This window comes from Engystomops pustulosus, chromosome 2 (assembly GCF_040894005.1).
Source record: "Engystomops pustulosus chromosome 2, aEngPut4.maternal, whole genome shotgun sequence".
Classification (NCBI taxonomy): domain Eukaryota; kingdom Metazoa; phylum Chordata; class Amphibia; order Anura; family Leptodactylidae; genus Engystomops; species Engystomops pustulosus.
The window spans coordinates 116,353,437-116,373,616 of NC_092412.1; the positions used below are offsets into that span (position 1 = coordinate 116,353,437).

At 39.8% G+C, this 20,180-nt stretch overlaps 1 protein-coding gene across 4 annotated transcripts in view; it reads right to left on the reverse strand.

The window, feature by feature from the left end:
• Positions 1–1,558: 1,558 nt before the first annotated feature.
• NF1 (neurofibromin 1) overlaps positions 1,559–20,180 on the reverse strand; it is a 138,824-nt gene continuing 120,202 nt past the window's right edge. The window contains exons 48-58 of one of the 4 annotated variants that reach the window (XM_072136111.1): positions 19,475–19,606; positions 18,728–18,863; positions 17,862–18,019; positions 17,610–17,732; positions 17,239–17,369; positions 16,488–16,588; positions 16,107–16,249; positions 15,521–15,567; positions 13,033–13,249; positions 11,922–11,975; positions 1,559–4,892 (exon numbers count right to left, since the gene is read on the reverse strand). In XM_072136111.1, the coding sequence (XP_071992212.1) occupies positions 4,750–4,892; positions 11,922–11,975; positions 13,033–13,249; positions 15,521–15,567; positions 16,107–16,249; positions 16,488–16,588; positions 17,239–17,369; positions 17,610–17,732; positions 17,862–18,019; positions 18,728–18,863; positions 19,475–19,606 (1,385 nt within the window). In that variant the 3' untranslated portion in view covers positions 1,559–4,749. Of the gene's footprint in view, positions 4,893–11,921; positions 11,976–13,032; positions 13,250–15,520; positions 15,568–16,106; positions 16,250–16,487; positions 16,589–17,238; positions 17,370–17,609; positions 17,751–17,861; positions 18,020–18,727; positions 18,864–19,474; positions 19,607–20,180 lie in introns of all 4 variants that reach the window. The other 3 variants (XM_072136110.1, XM_072136113.1, XM_072136112.1) reach the window with 3 other exon arrangements.

A 20,180-nucleotide genomic window follows, 5' to 3' on the forward strand; every position in this document is an offset into this window, starting at 1 on the left:
GACACCCACAGGAGTTTGACAATGCTTTTTAGTGCCCACTATGTCATATCCAGGTCATGCCACTGCGAGTCAGCCCCTTATTATAGTTTTAGGAAATTAGTGATACCCTAGAATAGGGAATGCTTTTGGGGTCATATTAAACATACTAATTCTGGGGATACTGGCAGTTAAAAAAACCTAGCTAATGATAAAGATCCAGTTCCTGCCTTTAACTACCTGTATTTCCAGCCCGGAAATCTGAAAGATGAACTTCTTATCTTTCCATTTGACTTGAGGGCTAAAATGTTCACTACATCCTTTAAATTCTCTTTTTGTTGCAATTTCCTATAATATGGTCACTTCCAAGGTATTCAACAATACTAGCACCTGAGAGGTTCTGCAAAGGTGACAAGGCACCCAGACACCATGAATTTAAAGACTTTATGTTCCCTCTGCACCTTGTGCCCAAAGGGCTATTTATGCATTAAACAGTGTGTTATGCCAGTTGCAATAGTTCTATCTGTGAGCATAGATTGCTATTTGGGCAAGCCGCAGGGCACAGAAGGGATTGTTATTAACTTCTTGGAGCACAAATTTAGCTGAAAATGATTTTAGGCGTTATGTCCCTAAGATTCTCAAAGAATGTCATTTTGTAGACGGATTTTTAGAAGTAACATTTAGGCTATAAATTGATTTTCCAGATGAAGTACATAGGCTTTACAGATTACACCGGGGATACCAGATCCTGCAAGATTTGACCTTGGACATGAGAAAGGGGGGAGAGTTATACTGGGAGTCCACTGATTCCTTTTGTCTTGTTAATGCTTCACCCTGAGGTATATAGTGTGTGTGTGTGTGTGTGTGTGTGTGTGTGTGTGTGTGTGTGTGTGTGTGTGTGTGTGTGTGTGTGTGTGTGTGTGTGTGTGTGTGTGTGTGTGTGTGTCTGTACACTGAATGTGGGGTTAATGGGGGTGCAGTATATTAAAAGTGGGGGTGATGGGGCACTGTCTCCGTTTGGAGAAATCAAGGTTTAATCACCAGAGGCGACAGGGCTTTTTTTACTATGAGAACTGTCAATCTATGGAATAGCCTGCCTCGGGCACTGGTCACAGCAGGGACAGCAGAGAGCTTCAAGAAGGGTCTAGATGCCTTTTTACACATAATTAACATTGATGGCTATGTTATATAGAATTGTTTCCAATGAATCCCTTCTTCATGCAATCCCTTCCCTTTCTTGGTTGACAAGTGTCTTTTTTCAACCGTATAAACTATGATATGCATGAACCTGTGGAACCTAATGGAATTCCCCATGTACATGTATATAATCAGGGGTTAAAGAGGACATAAATCTATTGGTTGAATCTGCCGATTCTGACTACTTCAGATGATCATCTAATAAGTATGGAACTGTCCCGATAGCACATGGTTATAACAGCCCAATGCTTTTGTTTTTGGGAGATATACCAGGTGTTTGACAGGAGCTTTCTCCACTTACTCACAGATGATTCTACAAGATGTAGAACAAACAAAAGTTGAAGAATGGCCGGCTTTAATGTAATGAGGACACAGACATAAGAAAGCAGGTTGAATTTACATTTTACTTCAAAAAAGGGGATGTACATACATGAGGGAACATTGGGTAGAGAACAGTTCTGATAACTCATATCTGCTAATTGTATCTAGGTGCCAGTTTGGCTGGCGGTGGCAGTTTTATTCCTGCTGGCATACACTTGCTTACAATATTAACAGGATAGTGAGTAAAGGAACATTTGAATTGTATGGCCTGAAAGGAAAGGATATATCATACACAGTGAGTTTGTAGTACACAGCATCATTTTTTTCTCATTTAAATGACATACTCAACAGCAGGAAGGAGAGAAGTTAACAATTACTAACACTAGAATAATCAAATTTTGTATGTTATACATGTACAGCAACTAACTGCTTTACAAAAAAGCAAAATAATACAATATATTGTCACATGTATTTACAGTGTAGTAAATATACTTTTCTGTCAAATTTTACACAAAAAATATTTACAGATGAATGTACTGCATTAAAAAAAGTAATGTTGCTAACACTTAAAAGTGACTTTTTGTGGAAAAGTCAGTTGCATAACATTGGATACCACATGCTTAGAAGGAGGGAAAGTTCCTAAAACTGAACCTAGAAATCATACAGGCTGTCCATACCCAGCACTGGGAGAGTTCGCAAAATACAATTATACTTTGAACCAAATATACACATCAGAGATTTGACACTGTGTGGTGGATTTCTTCAATGGGACCAGGAAATACCCAGCCTAAGGAAACTGTCTGGTGTCTGGTTTGCAATTTTGTTTCTACCTTTTTGGTAAACCATTTTTCATATATTATTTGAGATATTTAGGATGGTCACATTCATACATCATATGATATTCAGTATCCCATAATCTCTGATGCGCATATTATTTTTTTCAGGCTATATTGGGCCCTTTCATATCCACTACTCTTAGTGAGCAGCCATGTGTGCACCTGCGTCCCAGCTCACTGGACCGTTCTGAACACCCAATCTTGTGAAATAGCTAACCCTAAGCACAATGGGATTTTGGCAGACTGTTTGCATAAGAGGTTTCTATCCACAGTTTCTCCGCCCCCAAGGACTGTAAACAAAATGGAGAAAAAAAAATCAATCAGGATGGGGGGCAGGTAAGTGGGGGACAAAAAAAAAGAGCTTATTTGCATCGGAATTATGCTTTATAATGTCAATAAATGCAGATTATGTGCTATACTTATTAAATCCCAACACATATTTGTACCATTGTTATATTAGTTTAGCTGTGGAGTTTAATTTACTGAAATACACTTAAATCACTCTATCGTGATAGATATTACATAGAGTTATACTTTTATCTTATCTTAAAGCCATTCATGGTCAAGAGACCAAGATCTAAGTTGTAGAAGAGCATTATGATATTTTATTTATACATATGTTCAGCAGTTAATATATTTGAGCCCTAAAAGCAAGCACCTTTCCCTTTTGCTTAGAATCGTCAAAAAGGAGAATTTTCCTCTGAGTTAAGAATATACTGGACAAGTGTCTAAAGCCCTGTTCTTCAATCGCCTTGACCTGCTGCGTACAACATTACAATGCCGATAAGTCTGGTAAATAGCGCTATCCCCTATTTTGTAGTTGTGCATAATATTTGCAAGACAGTTTCAAACGATTAGTCCCTGTAAATACTACATGTTAATCTGGAATTAATATGTCACAGTGAGCGAGTGTGTGTTCGGTTTAGCTAGTATGGCCCCATACTCCATCTAAATCCATTAAGAAATTTTTTTTTTACTGAACCCATGAATTGACTTGCGTTATAAGGAACTACTAGATTTTTCTGTTGCGTATTAGTGCTATAAATATTTGCAACAATGCCCGTAAGAAATATAAGGATTCTAACATTTACCTATTATGATTACAGGTTTCTACATAATACAACGTGTGGCTGCTTGTTCCAAGTGGATGAAGTGCATCAAGGGTTTCATGATGCAGCTCCTCCCAGACACAACTCGGAGGATTCTGTCAGTTTCAATGTACCGTTTCATTACAACCTCAAAAAGGTGGTAGTATTTATAGAGTTTTAATTCGTTTTTTTAACATAAACATTGCACATAACAGTGCACCACACCAATGGGTGAATGTTTACTTCTCTAAATGATTACAATGATGCCCCAATCATAGTGAGGACATACATCTTTCACAAAGATTATGCCCCTAAGTGCAAGAATTCTTGTAACACCTCTCTCTGGAAGGGAAAAGGAAACGATCGTCAAGCGGAAAGGAGTTAAAGCCCTTTTACTACTAAAATGCAAGCAATTTACTAACCACAATTTCACTTTGAAAACTACACAGTTTTTGTCAAATTAATACAAACAAATATTTACATAACATTTCAAATGATTCTAGTTCAGAATAAATTCTGCCTTTAAGAAATAGTGCATTTTAAGGACAGAAATCACTGGTGCATTTTAGATGAAAGAAATGCGTCAATACTTTGCAAAACTGCGCAAACAACGTTGCTTGGAATATATATTTGTATAGGAATAAAAATAGAGTTAATTTGATAAATTTATTGCATGTACCCAGAAATCTAATTGGTATGGTGGCCCCCTTCATATATCTGCTTATAAAGTACCATTACAAAAGAAAGAAAAAATAAACCCAGCTGAGAAGTTCATTTTAAACAAATAGGTAAAAAAAAATCCACAGCTAAAAGTGATTTCAAAGGGGAGGGGATTTAAATAAGACTCTTTTCCCACCAAAGCCACTAGAAAGGATTAGCTTTAACAATCTGTTAAATGGAAAACGAAAACAAATACAAACAGTAATAAAAAAAAAAGACAAGGCAAAACGACTCATGAAAATGTCACTAATGTTTGAACAGTTAATGCAGTAAAGGCTGGGCCACCATTATCAAAATTACAAAATCCTTCATTCCGAAATTCACAAGTAGTTGATATGCTTGTGACCAAGGTTCCCTTTAAGAATGGAAAGCGCAGGAAGAAAAACAAAAAAATAAACAAGGCATAAAGTGGAGGAAACCGAATGGTGTTAAGTTCAAGCAATGTTTTCAATGTGTTGATCTTCTGGCAACATGGCTGACTGCATGGGAACGTTAAAAAATTAAGTGCAGCATCATATTGTGCGCAAGGCCACTGGAGGGCCGACCGCCTAGGTAAAGTCTGTTTTAGAAAAGGAACTGTAAAATAAATAAAAAGGGCAATTAAAAAATCTTCACACAATCTTTTTGATGCTGTGACGTTTGAAGCTGCCAGCACTTCTCTGCTTTTGCACTTGGCTCGCTGAACCATGGCGTGTTCTACCGCTATTTGAGTGGCCGGTGGTTGGAGACAGTTCCACGTTCTCCTTGTCAATTCCTGAGGTGGAAAAACAGAACAGGAATGGTGAACTAAATAACCTGTTACATATTCGAACATGTAGTAGGTTTTACATAATGGTGCAATATAACCAAATATTCATCTGGCTAGAGAAGTTTTGCCGAAACCTGTATCAAACTTACGAAAAAAAAAAGTAATGAATGAATTCAGGGGATGGAAGACCGAGACAATGTTACCAACATGCTCACTGCATCTTCAAACCTACCCCAAAACAGATTTCCCATTTTCAGCTGCAATATAATGTATTAACACCACTATGACTGGTGTAAGTACGAAATCCATACAACAAAATTCAATGGATCTTTGACAGGGTTTGGCAAACATGGAGGCCAGTGGCACACTCTCCAGATCTTAACTATGACCTTAAGTATATATCCAAGTATGCTTTTGTGAACAATACAGATATTTGCTGGTACTGTGCTGTTAGTGTAAAGTACCCTTTCATTCCCATGCACATGACCGTTTTGGGAGCCGTGATCTGGCCTGATCACGGGCTCCATAGAGGTAAGGTGCGCTCCCCGCTGAATCTGGCCTTGGTGAGCACACAGTCATGTGCATTAAGCCTTCCCCTTTTGTACTCAATACTCCATAATGAGGTATCTATGATACATATTTTACTATTTGTCTACAATTTGTAGTCCCATCTAAACTATATTTTAGAAGACAAGTAGTAGGAGAACAAATGTGTTGCAACCAACACAAAGTTAAAAACTGTTGAAAATAAATGAGGCCACAATCCATGCACTTCTGAAGCATTCCAAGCACAGTGCATGCATTTTGACTGCCGACATCTGCACAAGTTGTATACTATGGAATTCATTACACCCTAATGACTAATGAGGTATTGCCCACTGAGCAATGAACTGTAGAAACATCAAATATCAAAGGGTCTATAAGGGTGTATAATTCTTCATTATCAGTATAATTCTCACCTATACTACTTGTTCCATCCAAGGAGATATATAAAATATTGAATATGGAAGATGATGTTCTCACTAAAATGGTAATTTCAAATCAAACATGGAAAGGAATTTAAATAATGGAAAGAAAGCCTAGGTACAATTATTCCACATGGTTTTACAAAATATTTAACAGCTTGGTTCCACGACCATGCACATCCTAATTATTGCGCCACAATCTGTACTATGTACTAGTACTATGTGGCAGTGTGTCAGTAGGAGAACCAAGTTGGGGGTTAATTCTTTACAATGAATCAGGTAAAAAGCAGAGCACCCTGCAGCATGATGGAAGCCACAAGAAGGTCCCCAGGTCTGCATTGGTATTTGCCAAGACCCAGTAATAATGAGTGTATATAAAACCACAAGCTCCTGTTTATACACATGCTGCACCACGTTATTTCAAAATCCATACAATGCAGGACTTATACTGTGTGTGGAATAATGAATACAAGTTCAGTAGTAAGAATTTACTGACTACTGGAGTAAAGGTTCCATCTATGTGGAGGTCCAGATAATACGGGCTGTATATAATACTGGGCAGGTCTTTCAGCCAGAAGAGCTTTCTGTCCACTGCTCTGAGTGACTGTTAAGTATCAAACCAAAATCCAGATAGAGCTCTTACTGCTAGCGGAGAGGAAGGGCTGTACACAGTGTATAGAGCAGAAAGCGCTTCAGGCTGAAAGACGCATCCAAATTACCCAAATTATAGCTTTACTTTTCACAATCCTGTCACTACTAACAACATACACAAAGATATGGTTACTCAGCATTCCAGGGCTGCCTAACACTGTCTGCAGCTTTGTATGGTCAAAACTGCTGCTAAATTCACTTGAAATTTCCTACCGAGGTGTAATAGTGCAAGATGGATGGCAAAACCCTGACAATATTAATTAAAAAAGTCAATACTGACAATACAGAAGTAAATACAAATAATTCAATATTTATTGTGAACTCATCTGCAATTCAATAGGCTCACATGAATGAGGCATGAAAGAGTGTTTGCAGGGCATATCAGATCTTGTGACAGAGATTCAGGTCTTAGGTAGCTTGCCAAGAAGAGTGTTCAGATCGATGGGGTAGCTAGGATTTTCTTACAATACACATACATACCCCTAAGACTGTAATGAAGTTTTACTGATAATCCTTAGTCCCAAGACGGCACAAAATTTTTAAATGGGTAAAAAAAAAATTTCTCTAGAGCTACAATCAGAAAATATTCTGTTCTGACTTACCGGTATAAGCCGAGACCCCTAATTTTACCACCAAAAACCGGGAAACCTATTTACTCGAGTATAAGCCGAGGGTGTAGTATACAGCTTGCCCTCCAATGTATACAGCCAGCTTGCCCCTCCAATGTATACAGCCAGCCTGCCCCTCGTATGTTGAGCACATTAAAAAAATAAACTTAATTCTCATCTTCCGGCGATACTCACCCCCGGCGGTGGCTCTCGATCCCTGGCAGCGGCTTCTATCTTCTTTCTTCTCTTGCCGGCGGAGCCGCTGATGACGTCACACCGCCGCATCATAGTGAGCACCGGCGGGGAGATCGCATGGACGCAACTCTGCCGGCAAAAGAAGACAGCCGCCTCCAGGGATCGAGAGCCACCGCCGAGGATCGGGGATGAGCATCGTCGGAAGGTAATAACTATGTTTATTTATTTAATGTGCTGAACATCGGGAGCCGCCGCCGGATATCGGGAGCCGCCGCCGGTGGATCCGGGCACCGGAGGGTGAGTATAATTTTTTTTTTAATTGACTCGTGTATAAGCTGAGGTGAGGTTTTTCAGCACATTTTTTGTGCTGAAAAACTCAGCTTATACACGCGTATATACGGTATATACTAATTTAGTTTAAGAACAAACCTAAAGAACCCATCTTGTACATAACCCGGGGACTGCCTGTACCTGTATTGGTCTCTAAAAATTGCTTTGCTGTTAAATATTTAGGCTTTCTTAAAAAATGTAAAAAATAGATCTATATGGGGTGATTTATCAGAAGTGTCAGAGCAGGACAGTTCTAGTTTCCTGTGGCAACCATTCACAGCTCAGCTCTCATTTTCCCACAGCTGTTTATAAAATTGAAACGGAGCTGGGATTGGTTTGGTCATCTAGAACAGTTATACTTCAGACACTTCTGATAAGTCTCCCCCTATAGTCATAAGCATTGAACACATCACTGATTTTCTTAGTAAATAGGTGTTTTGACCTTCACCTGGACAACCTGCTGCCAGGGTTTAGCAAATCTGGAAAATCACACCATTTTTGCAAAAGTCATTTCAAACTGGAAAGTGTTAACATTTCGCAGGGTGTGTGTCTGCACCTTCAGGCCCGTGATGAGTGCTGTGACACGGACTGATCACTATGTTGAGGATTCAGCACCGTGCATTATTTTGATAGATGGTGCACAGAGTTCTTATTGCCCTGATATGAAGCAGAGCAGACAGTCGGCTCTGAAACATATCAGGGAAATAAGAACTCTGTGCACCACATATTAATATCATTCTCGGTGTTTGATCACTATGTTGAGGATTGGTCAGTGGCACAGCACTCATCACGGGCCTGAGGGTGAAGACACACACACACATGCGCTAACAAAAAGTTAACAAACACGTGTCTAAATATCGCACTAACACATGTGTTAACATTGCATGAAAGTATTACCGCATGTGTTTTGTAAACGCAATGTTGACAACAACGTAAGTAGGCAAATCTCATCTTCAGCTTAATGCAGGTGTTAAAAGCAAACAAAACGCAAAGTGTGACCGCAGCCTAAGGCTACATTCACATGAATGTGAACCCGGGCTGAGCGCTGCTCACCCCCGACCCTCTCCATAGCCATGTATGGTGTACGGCACCACATTCCGAGGAATGATAGGACATGTCCTATCTTTCTCCAGGCTAAGGGACGGTGCCGCATGTGTGCAGCACCGTACAGCTTCCGTACGACGCTGTGCGCCCATTGCCTTCTATGATGCATATAGGTCCCCCATACGGTCGTTTGAATGTAGCTTAAGGGTGATGCCACACATGGCGTTTTGAACCCATTTTTGGTTAGTTTTTAAGCATTCCGTCCAAAAACGCATGCGTTTTTGACAGATTTTACCAATTATCTTAATTAAAACTGGTCAAAAACGTATGCGTTTTCAAAAACGTGCATTTTTGGATGGACTGCTTAAAAACGTACCAAAAATGGGTTCAAGATGCCACATGTTGCTTTTTTGGACCGTTTTAAAGCAGACATTTCAGTAGGTTTAAAAATACATGCGTTTTTGAACAGTTACCATGCGTTGGCTGCTTTCAACCTGTTTATCTTCATTTCTAGAAGTTTAGGCAGCTGTGAAACAGATTAAAACCAGCCAAACAAACAAACTTTCAAAAACACATGCGTGTTTAAACAGACTGAAAATGCATGCTTTAAAACAGTCCAAAAACGCGTGACCGCAGCCTTAGGGTGATGCCACACAGGAGGCCATTTGGCCATTTTTAAGCATGCGTTTTTAGCCTGTTAAAAAACACATGCGTTTTTAACCGTTTGCAATGTGTCTAAAAACGGGTTCAAAACACTACCGTGTGCCACCACTATTTCTGCCACTACCTGTTGGAGCAGCTCACAAGGATTCCATTCCAGCCTTTATCTGGAATGTCACCCCTATTACCCCTCCCCCCATGCTCATGTCTGTGTGTAATGTATAGTAAAGCATTGCTAGTGTCTGTGCTTCATCTGCTGACATGCTCTATTCTCCTATACACATGAGTGAGACACAGACAACAGCTACACTAGTGCCTGATATGCTGTGTTTTCCTATATACATGGCTGCACAAAAAAGAGAAGCAAAAAGAGGGGCACTATGCTTAGGGTGATGGCAGACGTGTTTTATTAAAAAGTTCAGTCTTTATTCCATCATGTTAAAATACATCTTCGCTGCAGGGGGAGAGGGTATGAGCAGGAGCCCACTAGAGCGTGAAATGGACAGTCACCTCTAGTGGGCTCCTGCTCATACCCTCTCCCCCTGCAGCGAAGATGTATTTTAACGTGATGGAATAAGGACTGAACTTTTTAATAAAACAGTGATTGCCAGCTTCTTTTTTCTTATGCATCTCACACACAGGCTGCAGGGAGCGTGGCCACTAGCACCAGGAAGCACATGGAGGAGCTATTACACCATTATACAGGCGGTCAGTCAAGCACTGGGGGTGTGGCTGTGCCTCCAACTCATGAATAAGCTGGACAGCTTGAATATGATATTGACTCATGGGACATCTCACATGTCATTTGCATACAGCTTTAGGACCTCATTGCTTAGGTTTACAGGCATGTCGAGGGACAATGAAGGGATAGAGGTAATGCTCTCTAATGGCAGTTTATGAAAATATATTTAGATTTGGGGGTTAATTTTCCTGACGGGTTCTCTTTAACTAATGGATTGGTGGTTTAGTGTCCCAAATCGCCTTTGTGGACACTACAAAAAGCAAAACAGACTTTCATACTTGCATGGGTCTGATGAGGAACATTGGACCCATCTCTAGTGCTCCCGCACAGTACTTTGAAGCGGGAGCAGTACACTTTAGCTTTACTGCGCAATTGCCGTACCCATGGCACATGAATAGTGAGGCCTTGGTGTAGTACACAGGCTTCTCTGTGGTACGGCACAGGAAGTTATGGAACAAGGTAGGTATAAAGTTTTTTTTTTATTTGCTAGCTTGTGGGTGGTTTAGTGTTCCAAATGTCCTGATAGGTCCTCTTTAAGAATATATAAAATTTATGAAAGAAGCTTAAAATTCTGCTATATTACTCAGGTTACAATACATTCACATAGGACTACACAATGACCATGACATTTAAAATTGTGTGTCTCTAATTTTGATTTCCAGTGTGTTTATATATGTACCATATGTGTGTACAATATATTCATTTAAACCATTGGAGGAAACGCGTAAATTTAACATTCTGTACACTTCAGCGTACAGAGCTGTGAAAGGAGTCTTTTTTGTACCATTTGGGAAAAGTACAACCTTTTGAACACTTATCATAATTTATTGAGAAAACAGCAACAAAGTGGTGATTTGGCGACTATTTTTTTCCCCTTATGGCATGCATCTTATGGGCTATTTTCAAACATGGGGATATCCAATTTTTTATTTTACATTAGTTACATAAATATTTCACTTCTGTTCACACCGAGAAGTCTTGTTTAAGGTGATGGAGCTAAAATACAATGTAAAGGTAATGCAGACAGACAATGAAATAGCATTAAAGTGGGTTGGGTTAGTAAAGACATTCCTATGGATAGGGGAAACATCTGATCACTGGAGAACAGAGGAGAAATGTCATCCTTAGGGTGATGCCACACATGGCGTTTTTGGTCAATTTTTAAGCATGCGTTTTCAGTCTGTTTAAAAACAAACTGTTTTTGACAGTTTACCATGCGTTTGGGTGCTTACAACCTGTTTATCTGAAAATGCATGCTTAAAAATGGACTAAAAACGCCCTGTGTGGAATCACCCTTAGGCAAAGTGCACATGACAATTTTAATTGGCTGTGAGCTGGCCACACAAACAAAAGTCGCCATTGACTTAAATCATGTATGGCCAAGGTGTGTGAAGTCTCGGCACATCGTGACCTAACCAGGCCGCTGCAAATTGTAGAGGAGGTTCTATTTCTGCTCAAATTTGTGGCCACTTAGCTCCTATGGTGATGGGAGGAATGATGAGCACTCACTCAACTCATCTCCAATGGACCTGAAACCTCCCCGTTTGCGGCCAGTTTTAAGCAGACGGTCGTGTGCACTTAACCTTATCTGCGCAACTGTAAGTAGTCCTAAAGTCCCATTCATTGTATGGGGATTTGCACTGCTCATCACCAGGGGGCTCAGCAGTCTCATCTGATAAGGGGATAAATAACTTTATCCCATCACCTCTGACACAAAGGAATGTCATTAATATGCTCTGCACCTAGGTGTTCTAAAGTTAGTACACAAACTGCTCATGCCAAGCGCTCAAAGCCTTTGCACATGACCTTGAACTCGTGCATATAGGTGGAAAGCAAGTACCTTGATGAGGGAGTGGCTGCATGAAAACTGCAGATTTAGAGCAAGGCAGAGAAGCTTCACAGACAGAATGAAAAACATAAAAGAAAGAATGAATAATGGGGAAATAAAGACAAATGGATGAGACAATAAAATCTACAATCAATGTTTAATAACTGGTCTTTGGAAGATTGAAATCAAATGTTACTGCACAGTTCAAGTAGGAGGTATGCCACAAAAAAAAAAAGATGAAAGGCGACTAAACTGAAGACAACAACATCTAAAACACTGTGTAATGGAAATGGAAATGTTCTTTAATGAACAGCATTTTACAATTTCATAAATACATAAACATTCAACATATAAAGTATGATTCTTTACTTGCCCAGTCCTGATACCGAGTCCTAACCTATATAACAGCCCAGAGAGTGCAAGTCTCCAGAACAAGCTCTATGCTGCCATTAAAGGGTGCTCTGGGTTAAGGATTATTTTGGATATGGACTCAGGAGGTTATAAAAAAAAAAAAAAAAAAAAAAAAAAAAAAAAAAGACAAACACACTATACTCACTTTTCTAGAGCATCTCCCGTGACCATTGGCCTCTATATTGAGAGACACGGCAGTAACTCTGAGTATCTGACAGTGGTGAGGGGAGGCACCATGCTAAAACAGAACACTAGTATTTATTTTAGAAAGTGTTTGGGTTTTTTTTTTAGCCCCCAAATGCCCATATCCTATCCCCCCCCCCAAAAAAAACCAGTTTCAGTATTTCAGTTCTGAAGCCTATACAATTGTCACTGCAGCTCACCTTGAAACACTGCCTTCCAACAGGTGGCGCTAGAGGCACAGAGTCCCCTTTTTCCCCCTGCAGAGCTAAATGTACATGCTCTGGGCTATAGAATAAGCAGGAACACGGGATCAATGCAAAGCAAGTAAAAGACTTACAATGTCATTCAACATAAAATAGTGAACCCACATGTTCAACTTGACAAACTAATCTTTGGTAGTATAATTTATCAAAGAATACTTCCTTTCAGATACTGAAAATATGACTTTTATTTTGAGTTTTAAAGACAAAAAAACAGTCCATAGGTACATTCCATCGATAAGAACAAACTTTTGACTGTATCAACTAACCTGGGGAATGCTGGGAAGTGGCAAGGGAGGTCATGGAATTAGAGAGGTTAAGGTTAGCAGTAATACTCAGTTGGCTCTGCACAGCAGGAGGATATGGAGATGTAGGCGTCAGCAGCGACTCCTCACTGGCTTCTTCATCAATAACAGGCAAGTACTTGTCAATCAAGGCATCAAGAAACTTCACTATTAGCTCTGCGTAGTCAGGAATTTGTGTTTGCTGGCAACATGAAAGAAATGGTTAGGAATCAGTAACTGCATTTTCACCAAATTCATATAGTTTGTGTAATGAAATGAAGCCTCATTGTGTAATTCCTGTGAATAAAGACCCATCCATGATCATGTGATGTCAAACAGGTGCTCTGCTCGTTATATCAGAGTAATCAGAACTGCATGTTATAAGGAGGGGGCATGTAAAGGGAACCTGTCAGGACGATTTGGGATTTTAAACCACCCACAGGTTCTTATGGATTAGCAAGTTTAGTGCTCCAAATCGCCCTATATGGGTTTTTAGAAATTGCCTTAGGTGCAGCGCAGTGTAGCCGGATACTGTCCCAGCCTCACGAGATTAGGCGCTGTTGCGCAATCTGATGTTAGTCCTCTGTGCCTCTTTGGACTCACATCTGGGTAAGTATCAAAGTTTTTTATACAGCCCTCATACAGTTCAATTTGGGACCCTAAACGAAAGGTCCATAAGGACCTGTATTTGGCTTAAGGTCCAAAATTGACCTGACAGGTCATCTTTAAGGGGAAACAAAAAGAAGGAACAACAAAACTGCTCGGGTGAATAACAGGGAGGGGCAGATGTACGATATAGATGTACTATATATGAATTATCAATAAGGGTTCTGCGGGACTTAGTGACCAGTCTATTTTGGGCCATTAATGACCATGCCATTTTTTGCAACTTTCTCTGATGGCATACCAAGAGTAATAACTTTATAAACTGCCCCTCAAATTTGAAGGGGGGGGGGGCAGGATGGGTCTGTATATAATGAATGGGGTGGGGTGGTGAGGAGAGGGCTGCATATAATGCATGTGGGGTGAGGAGGGGGGCTGCATATAATGCATGTGGGGTGAGGAGGGGGGCTGCATATAATGCATGTGGGGTGAGGAGGGGGGCTGCATATAATGCATGTGGGGTGAAGAGGGGGGCTGCATATAATGCATGTGGGGTGAGGAGGGGGGCTGCATATAATGGGCGTGAGGGGGATGCATATAATCCAAGTGGGGGAGGGGGGCTGCATATAATTAAACTATGGGTGGTGAAATGGGTCTGGTCTGTATATAATTAATCCATGGGGGGAAGGTGGCTGCATATTATTAATCCATAGAGGGGGGGTATGCATATTATTAATCCATAGAGGGGGGGTATGCATATAATTAATTTATGGGGGTGAAGAGCTGTAGATAATGAATCCATGCCACTATTATGCAAGTTTACTGCAAAAGGGCCCACTGAGGCTATGTCGCTCAAGGGCCCACTGAAACTGGCCCTGATGGGAGCTAAAACAGCAGTAAAATTGTAATGTAAGGGGGTAAAATGATCTTTATTTTGTCAACATCACTAGGGGATCAAAATTTGAGAATCTTCTTTCATGGGCAAACCCCTTTAAAGATTTTATTGGCACCATTGTGGTTTATAAGAAATGTGGAAAAATGGCAATACTGCTATTGGATTATTACGGTACATGATAAATTTAGCACTGTCCATAGTGCATCATACATTACAGCATCTTTTTATTCTAGGGGTTAATATGAAAACAGAAATGGAAAAATATACATATGTGGTAAGTTTTTTATCCACCCTATATAATAAATTCACTTTCATAAAAAGAACATCTTTAAACAGAAATCTACAATTTCTATGTATTCCCCTTCCAAGACCCATAACATTCTTATTTTTCCGACAATGGGGCTGTATGCAAGACGAGTTGTTCTTTTTATCTTTTATCATATATTTTATATTCCTTTTTCCCCAATTTTATTTTTTTCTTTTATGCCATTCACCCATGTGAATGGACACCTAATGCATTTGTCGATAGTCAGGTTGCTATGGACAAGGTGATAACCCAATATGTAGACAATTTGTACAGGGAAACTGGGATTTGATTTTTACTTTTTATTTTTGCTCCTACTTATTATTGATGTTTCTATTATTTATTTTTTAGCCCCACTTCTACGTGTGATCATTTGATCACTTGCATGATACACTGCAATAATACTGTATTACAGTTTATTCTATAGTGACAGAAAGTCTATTAGTCGTCTCATTTGAATGGGGGGGGGGACTAATAGGCTAACTTTAATGGCAGACTCAGTAATGATCACAGGATCAAATGGGTTAATCAGGCCCACAAAGGTGGTAGTATACTCATCATGGAATAATCTGTTTGTTGTTTGAAATTCTACTGAACAATGGTTCATATTATATCCAAACATATAGATGATAAATATCAATGAAACAAAGCACAACATCTACTTTCATTACCTTTGAGAAAGGACCAGCAAACCTCCACAATCCATTAAATCCAAAAGCTACAATAAAATAATAAAAAAAAAACACACATGATGCAACTGATTTTTTTTTACATAGCTTACAGCTTTACATGGGGTAAGGGCTGAATTGGTAATATATAGGACAGAAAAGAAACAAGCAGACACCATTTAATATGGATTAGAGACATCTATGTGCCCTGGAGGTACTAGTTATCTTTGTGGTAACTGATGATGCTCCCTGGGATATGCCAATTCTTCCTCCTGTCTGCATGGACAAATACCCGACTAATAAAAGATATTTAAAACATTGCCAGGGCTAATCTCTGTCAATATGCAATCCTTAAAGATTACACAGTTTCACAGACAACATTTTTATACTTCTGACACCATGCAGTTGTGAAACACGAATTTCCAAAACCCCTGAAGCTGGTCAGGACATTGGTGTGTTGCGTCCATTCAAAAGTGTGCAAAATACAGACAGGGTACACTAGACTTGTTGAACTAAGCAACTCTCTACACCTACAAAATGTCAATATACCATATCCAATGGAATCCAGTTCAGAACACTTTTGGCTTACTTTGCAGGTACAATGGTTGATACTGTGGAGGCGACTCTTCATGATACACCACACTTTGCACAATTCCATGTATGGGGTTCAATAAATTTGGGTCTTGACACAATGACAGAAGGGTGTTGATCTTGGAGTCCAACAGGTTGTGTCTGAAATACATGTTTTTACAACACATATAGCTGAAAATAAGGTCCAAACAACAATATCAACAGTCCACAAGAGGTGAGGGGACCTACTAATGGTGGTAATAACTACAAAGTGAAAAGGTAGAACACTTAGGGTACAAAAAAGAGAAGAAAAAATCTTTTTAAAATTTGTAAAATTTAATTTTATTTACACTTTGGCATAATTGAGATTATAAAAGAAGTAGCTCCTTATGATACTTACACCACAGGAAACACTTTGGGGAAGACCACACTGGCTTCAGCCAAGTATTCATAGAGGATACGCTGATCAAACTCATCTGTAGTGTATTTTACAAGTGTAGCCTGCACAAACAAACATACAATGAAATGAATAAATCTCCAGTGACAACTCGCTGCATTATGTGACTGGGCTGAATTCAAATCAAGTCCTCTCACTCACAGGTAGATATCAGATATTTGTAAACTTGGTACACCCCATAGTATCGGAGGGGGCTGCTGTTATTACAGAAGCATGCAGCCAACCACAACCCTAAGAGCCCACCTCAATCCATCCACAGGGTGAGGTTGGGAGAGTTCTCTTGACAATCCCTGGCATACCTTTGCAAATAACATAGAAAGAGAATCCACCACCATTCCACCATTCTTATGAAACGGTTTTTATATACAGTATTGATATTCTGAACTAATTGTATAGTGTAGTATGTTCCTCCACAGTTCTGTAGATGGGAGTCTCCAGTCCATCCTTCCGATTACTAGGACCTTGCAAGCAAGAAATAATGGTTCTTCCATGAGAACAGAGCACGGTGCTGCCACTGCTCCTCGTCCAGCAGGCCCAGTAAGCGAACGCCTTGAGCGCTATAGAATCTCTCTTCATAAGCAGCTCTATGTAAAGGTCTAGGTGCTACTGTGTAGAGTTTGCATCACAAAATAAAGTAAAAAAAAAACCCAAAAAAACAATAAATCATTACAAAGAAGTAAAGACATCAGCTTACAAGCACAGTCAGCAACAGAGCTTGGGTTTTAGGATCAGTCAGAACTTCCTCATCCAAGAGTACATTTGACTCTGAGACAGATACTTTACGCAAATGAGGATGTTGTTGAGGAGATGATATTCTGGGTGTATCTGAAATCAAAGGAAAAAGCAATGTTTGAAAAAAAATACTGTGGTGCATGACAGACGTCACTTGTCAAAACTACAGGGATAAGTAGTGTGAATGACAACATGACAGCCACTGACAGGTGAAAGTTTCAGGGTTACTAATATGATCACCAATTCTAGTTTCAGCATTAACAGGGACATTATGGCATGTGGCTAGATACTGTTCTGCTTTTAGTTTGTATTTTCTGGATGTCACATACTCACCAACATCATAATCGTTCTCTGCTACTCTTCTCATTTTTGGTGGTGTAGTGATGCCGGATTCAATCTCCTGCCTCTTAGGAGCCTTAGTGTCAGATATCAAATGATCAAAGCTTTTTCTTGTACCTAGAACATGGAGCATAGCTGAATCTAAAGTAAAACTGGTTTGCTTTTCAAAGTATAGTCTTGACATATATCTACCACCCACCAAATAAAGCAATAGACCACAGCAGAATTTTACGTAATAAGACCTACCTAGGAGTTTTTTAGTGTTTGCTTGTGATGGTTGCCCCATGTCCAAACTCATAGATTTTCTGGTCCGTGGGCTAACCTGCCCAACTGTGGGATAGCTTGCAGCTAGGTGCATACCGGAACCTTTTGGCGATGACCATGGTTGGTTTTCCTTCAGTGTTCTGTCGGATTTAAGATAAAAAACATTTTCTAAACTTAAAAAAAAATTAAACAGCTGGGAAAATATAGATTTATTAAAACAAATGATCACCCCAAGACCACAAATATCTGGGACCATCTCAGATCCTAATGTTGCCATCAGATCAGCTCAGACTTTTGGCTTGGCTGTGTGACACTTCGGTGTACTGTTGCACAGCCACTCCCTTCTGCTCTGAGTAAGTGCAGTATCAGGCTTCTAGCTGGACATTACAGCAGTGGGGATGGGTTGATGATCAGAGAATGCAGAGATCAAAGAACACAGCAGATTCCCCCTGTACTCCAAATCCATTTACAATTCACCCTCAGACTATAAGCTCTTGCGAGCAGGGCCCACACTCCACTCCTATTTTTCCATTTGTACTCTGTAATGTCTTTTGTATATGCCCCCTATAATTTGTAAAGTTCTAAGGAATATGATGGTGCTATGTATAAAGTTTATTATAATAATCAAGGAAAATAAATCAATGTTTCCCATTTCGTATGCTACCAACACCACATACAGATGTATGAATACACAGCCTAGCTTTCAGGCTGGTCATCAGAAAAGACACAATAAGCTCATGCAACGCCACCTTACACTGTCTACAGCTTTGTATGTTCCCAACTGCTGGTAGACTGCATTATTGCTGCATCACTAAAGACATTAAAAACACATAGAAATGAAAAATAACCTGCAGGTGGGGTCACTGTGGTGCATCGGATATGTATCCATAGGTACATTTTCCATTGAAACATCTGTCAGCAACAATGATTTTCGGTGCTTCAAACTGCAGCGACTTCTCACCTCTTCAGACACTGTAAGCAATGCTAGCAAAATACAAAGAGGAGAAGAATGAAGAAAATGTGCTCGCAGTTTCTTCCATAGCTTTTACCACATGTTTGGGTGCTCAAACAGTATTTGTGATGATCAAGATATTAGTAAGTAATAAGTGTCTGCTACATGCATGCCTTGTCTTTATTATTCAGTTTAACCTTTAGATAGAAGGCTGAGTGCAAGGGACTCCTGACTTACAGGGGATAACATATCTTGGGCCAATCCTGTAAAGGACCAGGCCTCTGCCCACATTGTGGCTCCTTTTAGAAACACATACAGACATACAAGCCATTTATTATACCTCCAAACTTCTCCCAACTGAATCTGTAATGTTACATAGAATGTACAGCATGCGCTATAAGACTCTGCATCTACAGATTTACTCCACAAAAAGTGCCTGTATAAGTGTGTAGAAGATATATAAAGTCCCTTTTATTTTAAAGTGTCCATGCAACGTTTCAGCTCCTACACACTGGAGCCTTTGTCATAGATGTGTATATGTGTATCTACATAAACATGGAAACAATGTGCAAGGGAACACAGACCATGTGGCTCCCTATGCAATGCAGGAGGTACGAGTAGGTGAAATGACAAGAGATCTTACCTGCCAAATAAGCAACACTCTGAGTATTTACTTCAAATTTATCACAATTTCTGTGTTTGTTCACAAGTGCAAGCAGAGTGTGAAGGATTCGTACGGTTCTTGCCACAGTAGTAGGAGAAGGATGTCGATATCCTAAGGAATGTAAAGAATTAGGTATAATGAAGCACTGCCTTCATATCTTCAATATGTTCTGATGTGTACACCCATCTGTTCATGCAGACCTTATACCACTTTCAACACAAAATGTGAGGAATCCTGTGCCCGTCTACAGATTATGGCCCGGCTGGGTTCATTATCCTAGCCCCCTCAATTTCAGTAGAGTATTTCTAGCATTAAATCTGGGGAGTGTCATCACTGTATATGCTAATTTGACCCTCTAATCTCAGATGGGTGGTCCTGGGCTGAACATAAGCGCTGATTCTGGACAGCTGAGATTCAAAAATAATGTCAGGAGCTAGAGAGAAACTTTCAACAACACAGATAAGTGGCATTCATTAAATGATGCAAATGAGTTGGAGTAGGTGAGGGGTCCTGCCCAACAAGGAGGTGCCTAGAAGTGCATATCACATCTGTTTAGTGACATTCTTCACTTATCTAAAAGTCATAAAAGATTCTCCTTTAGCAGAGTATATAGAATTAAATGCGTTTTTTTACTATTCAAAATGAATGGATGTCCATGTGATATTCCTTTAGATAATTAGATAGT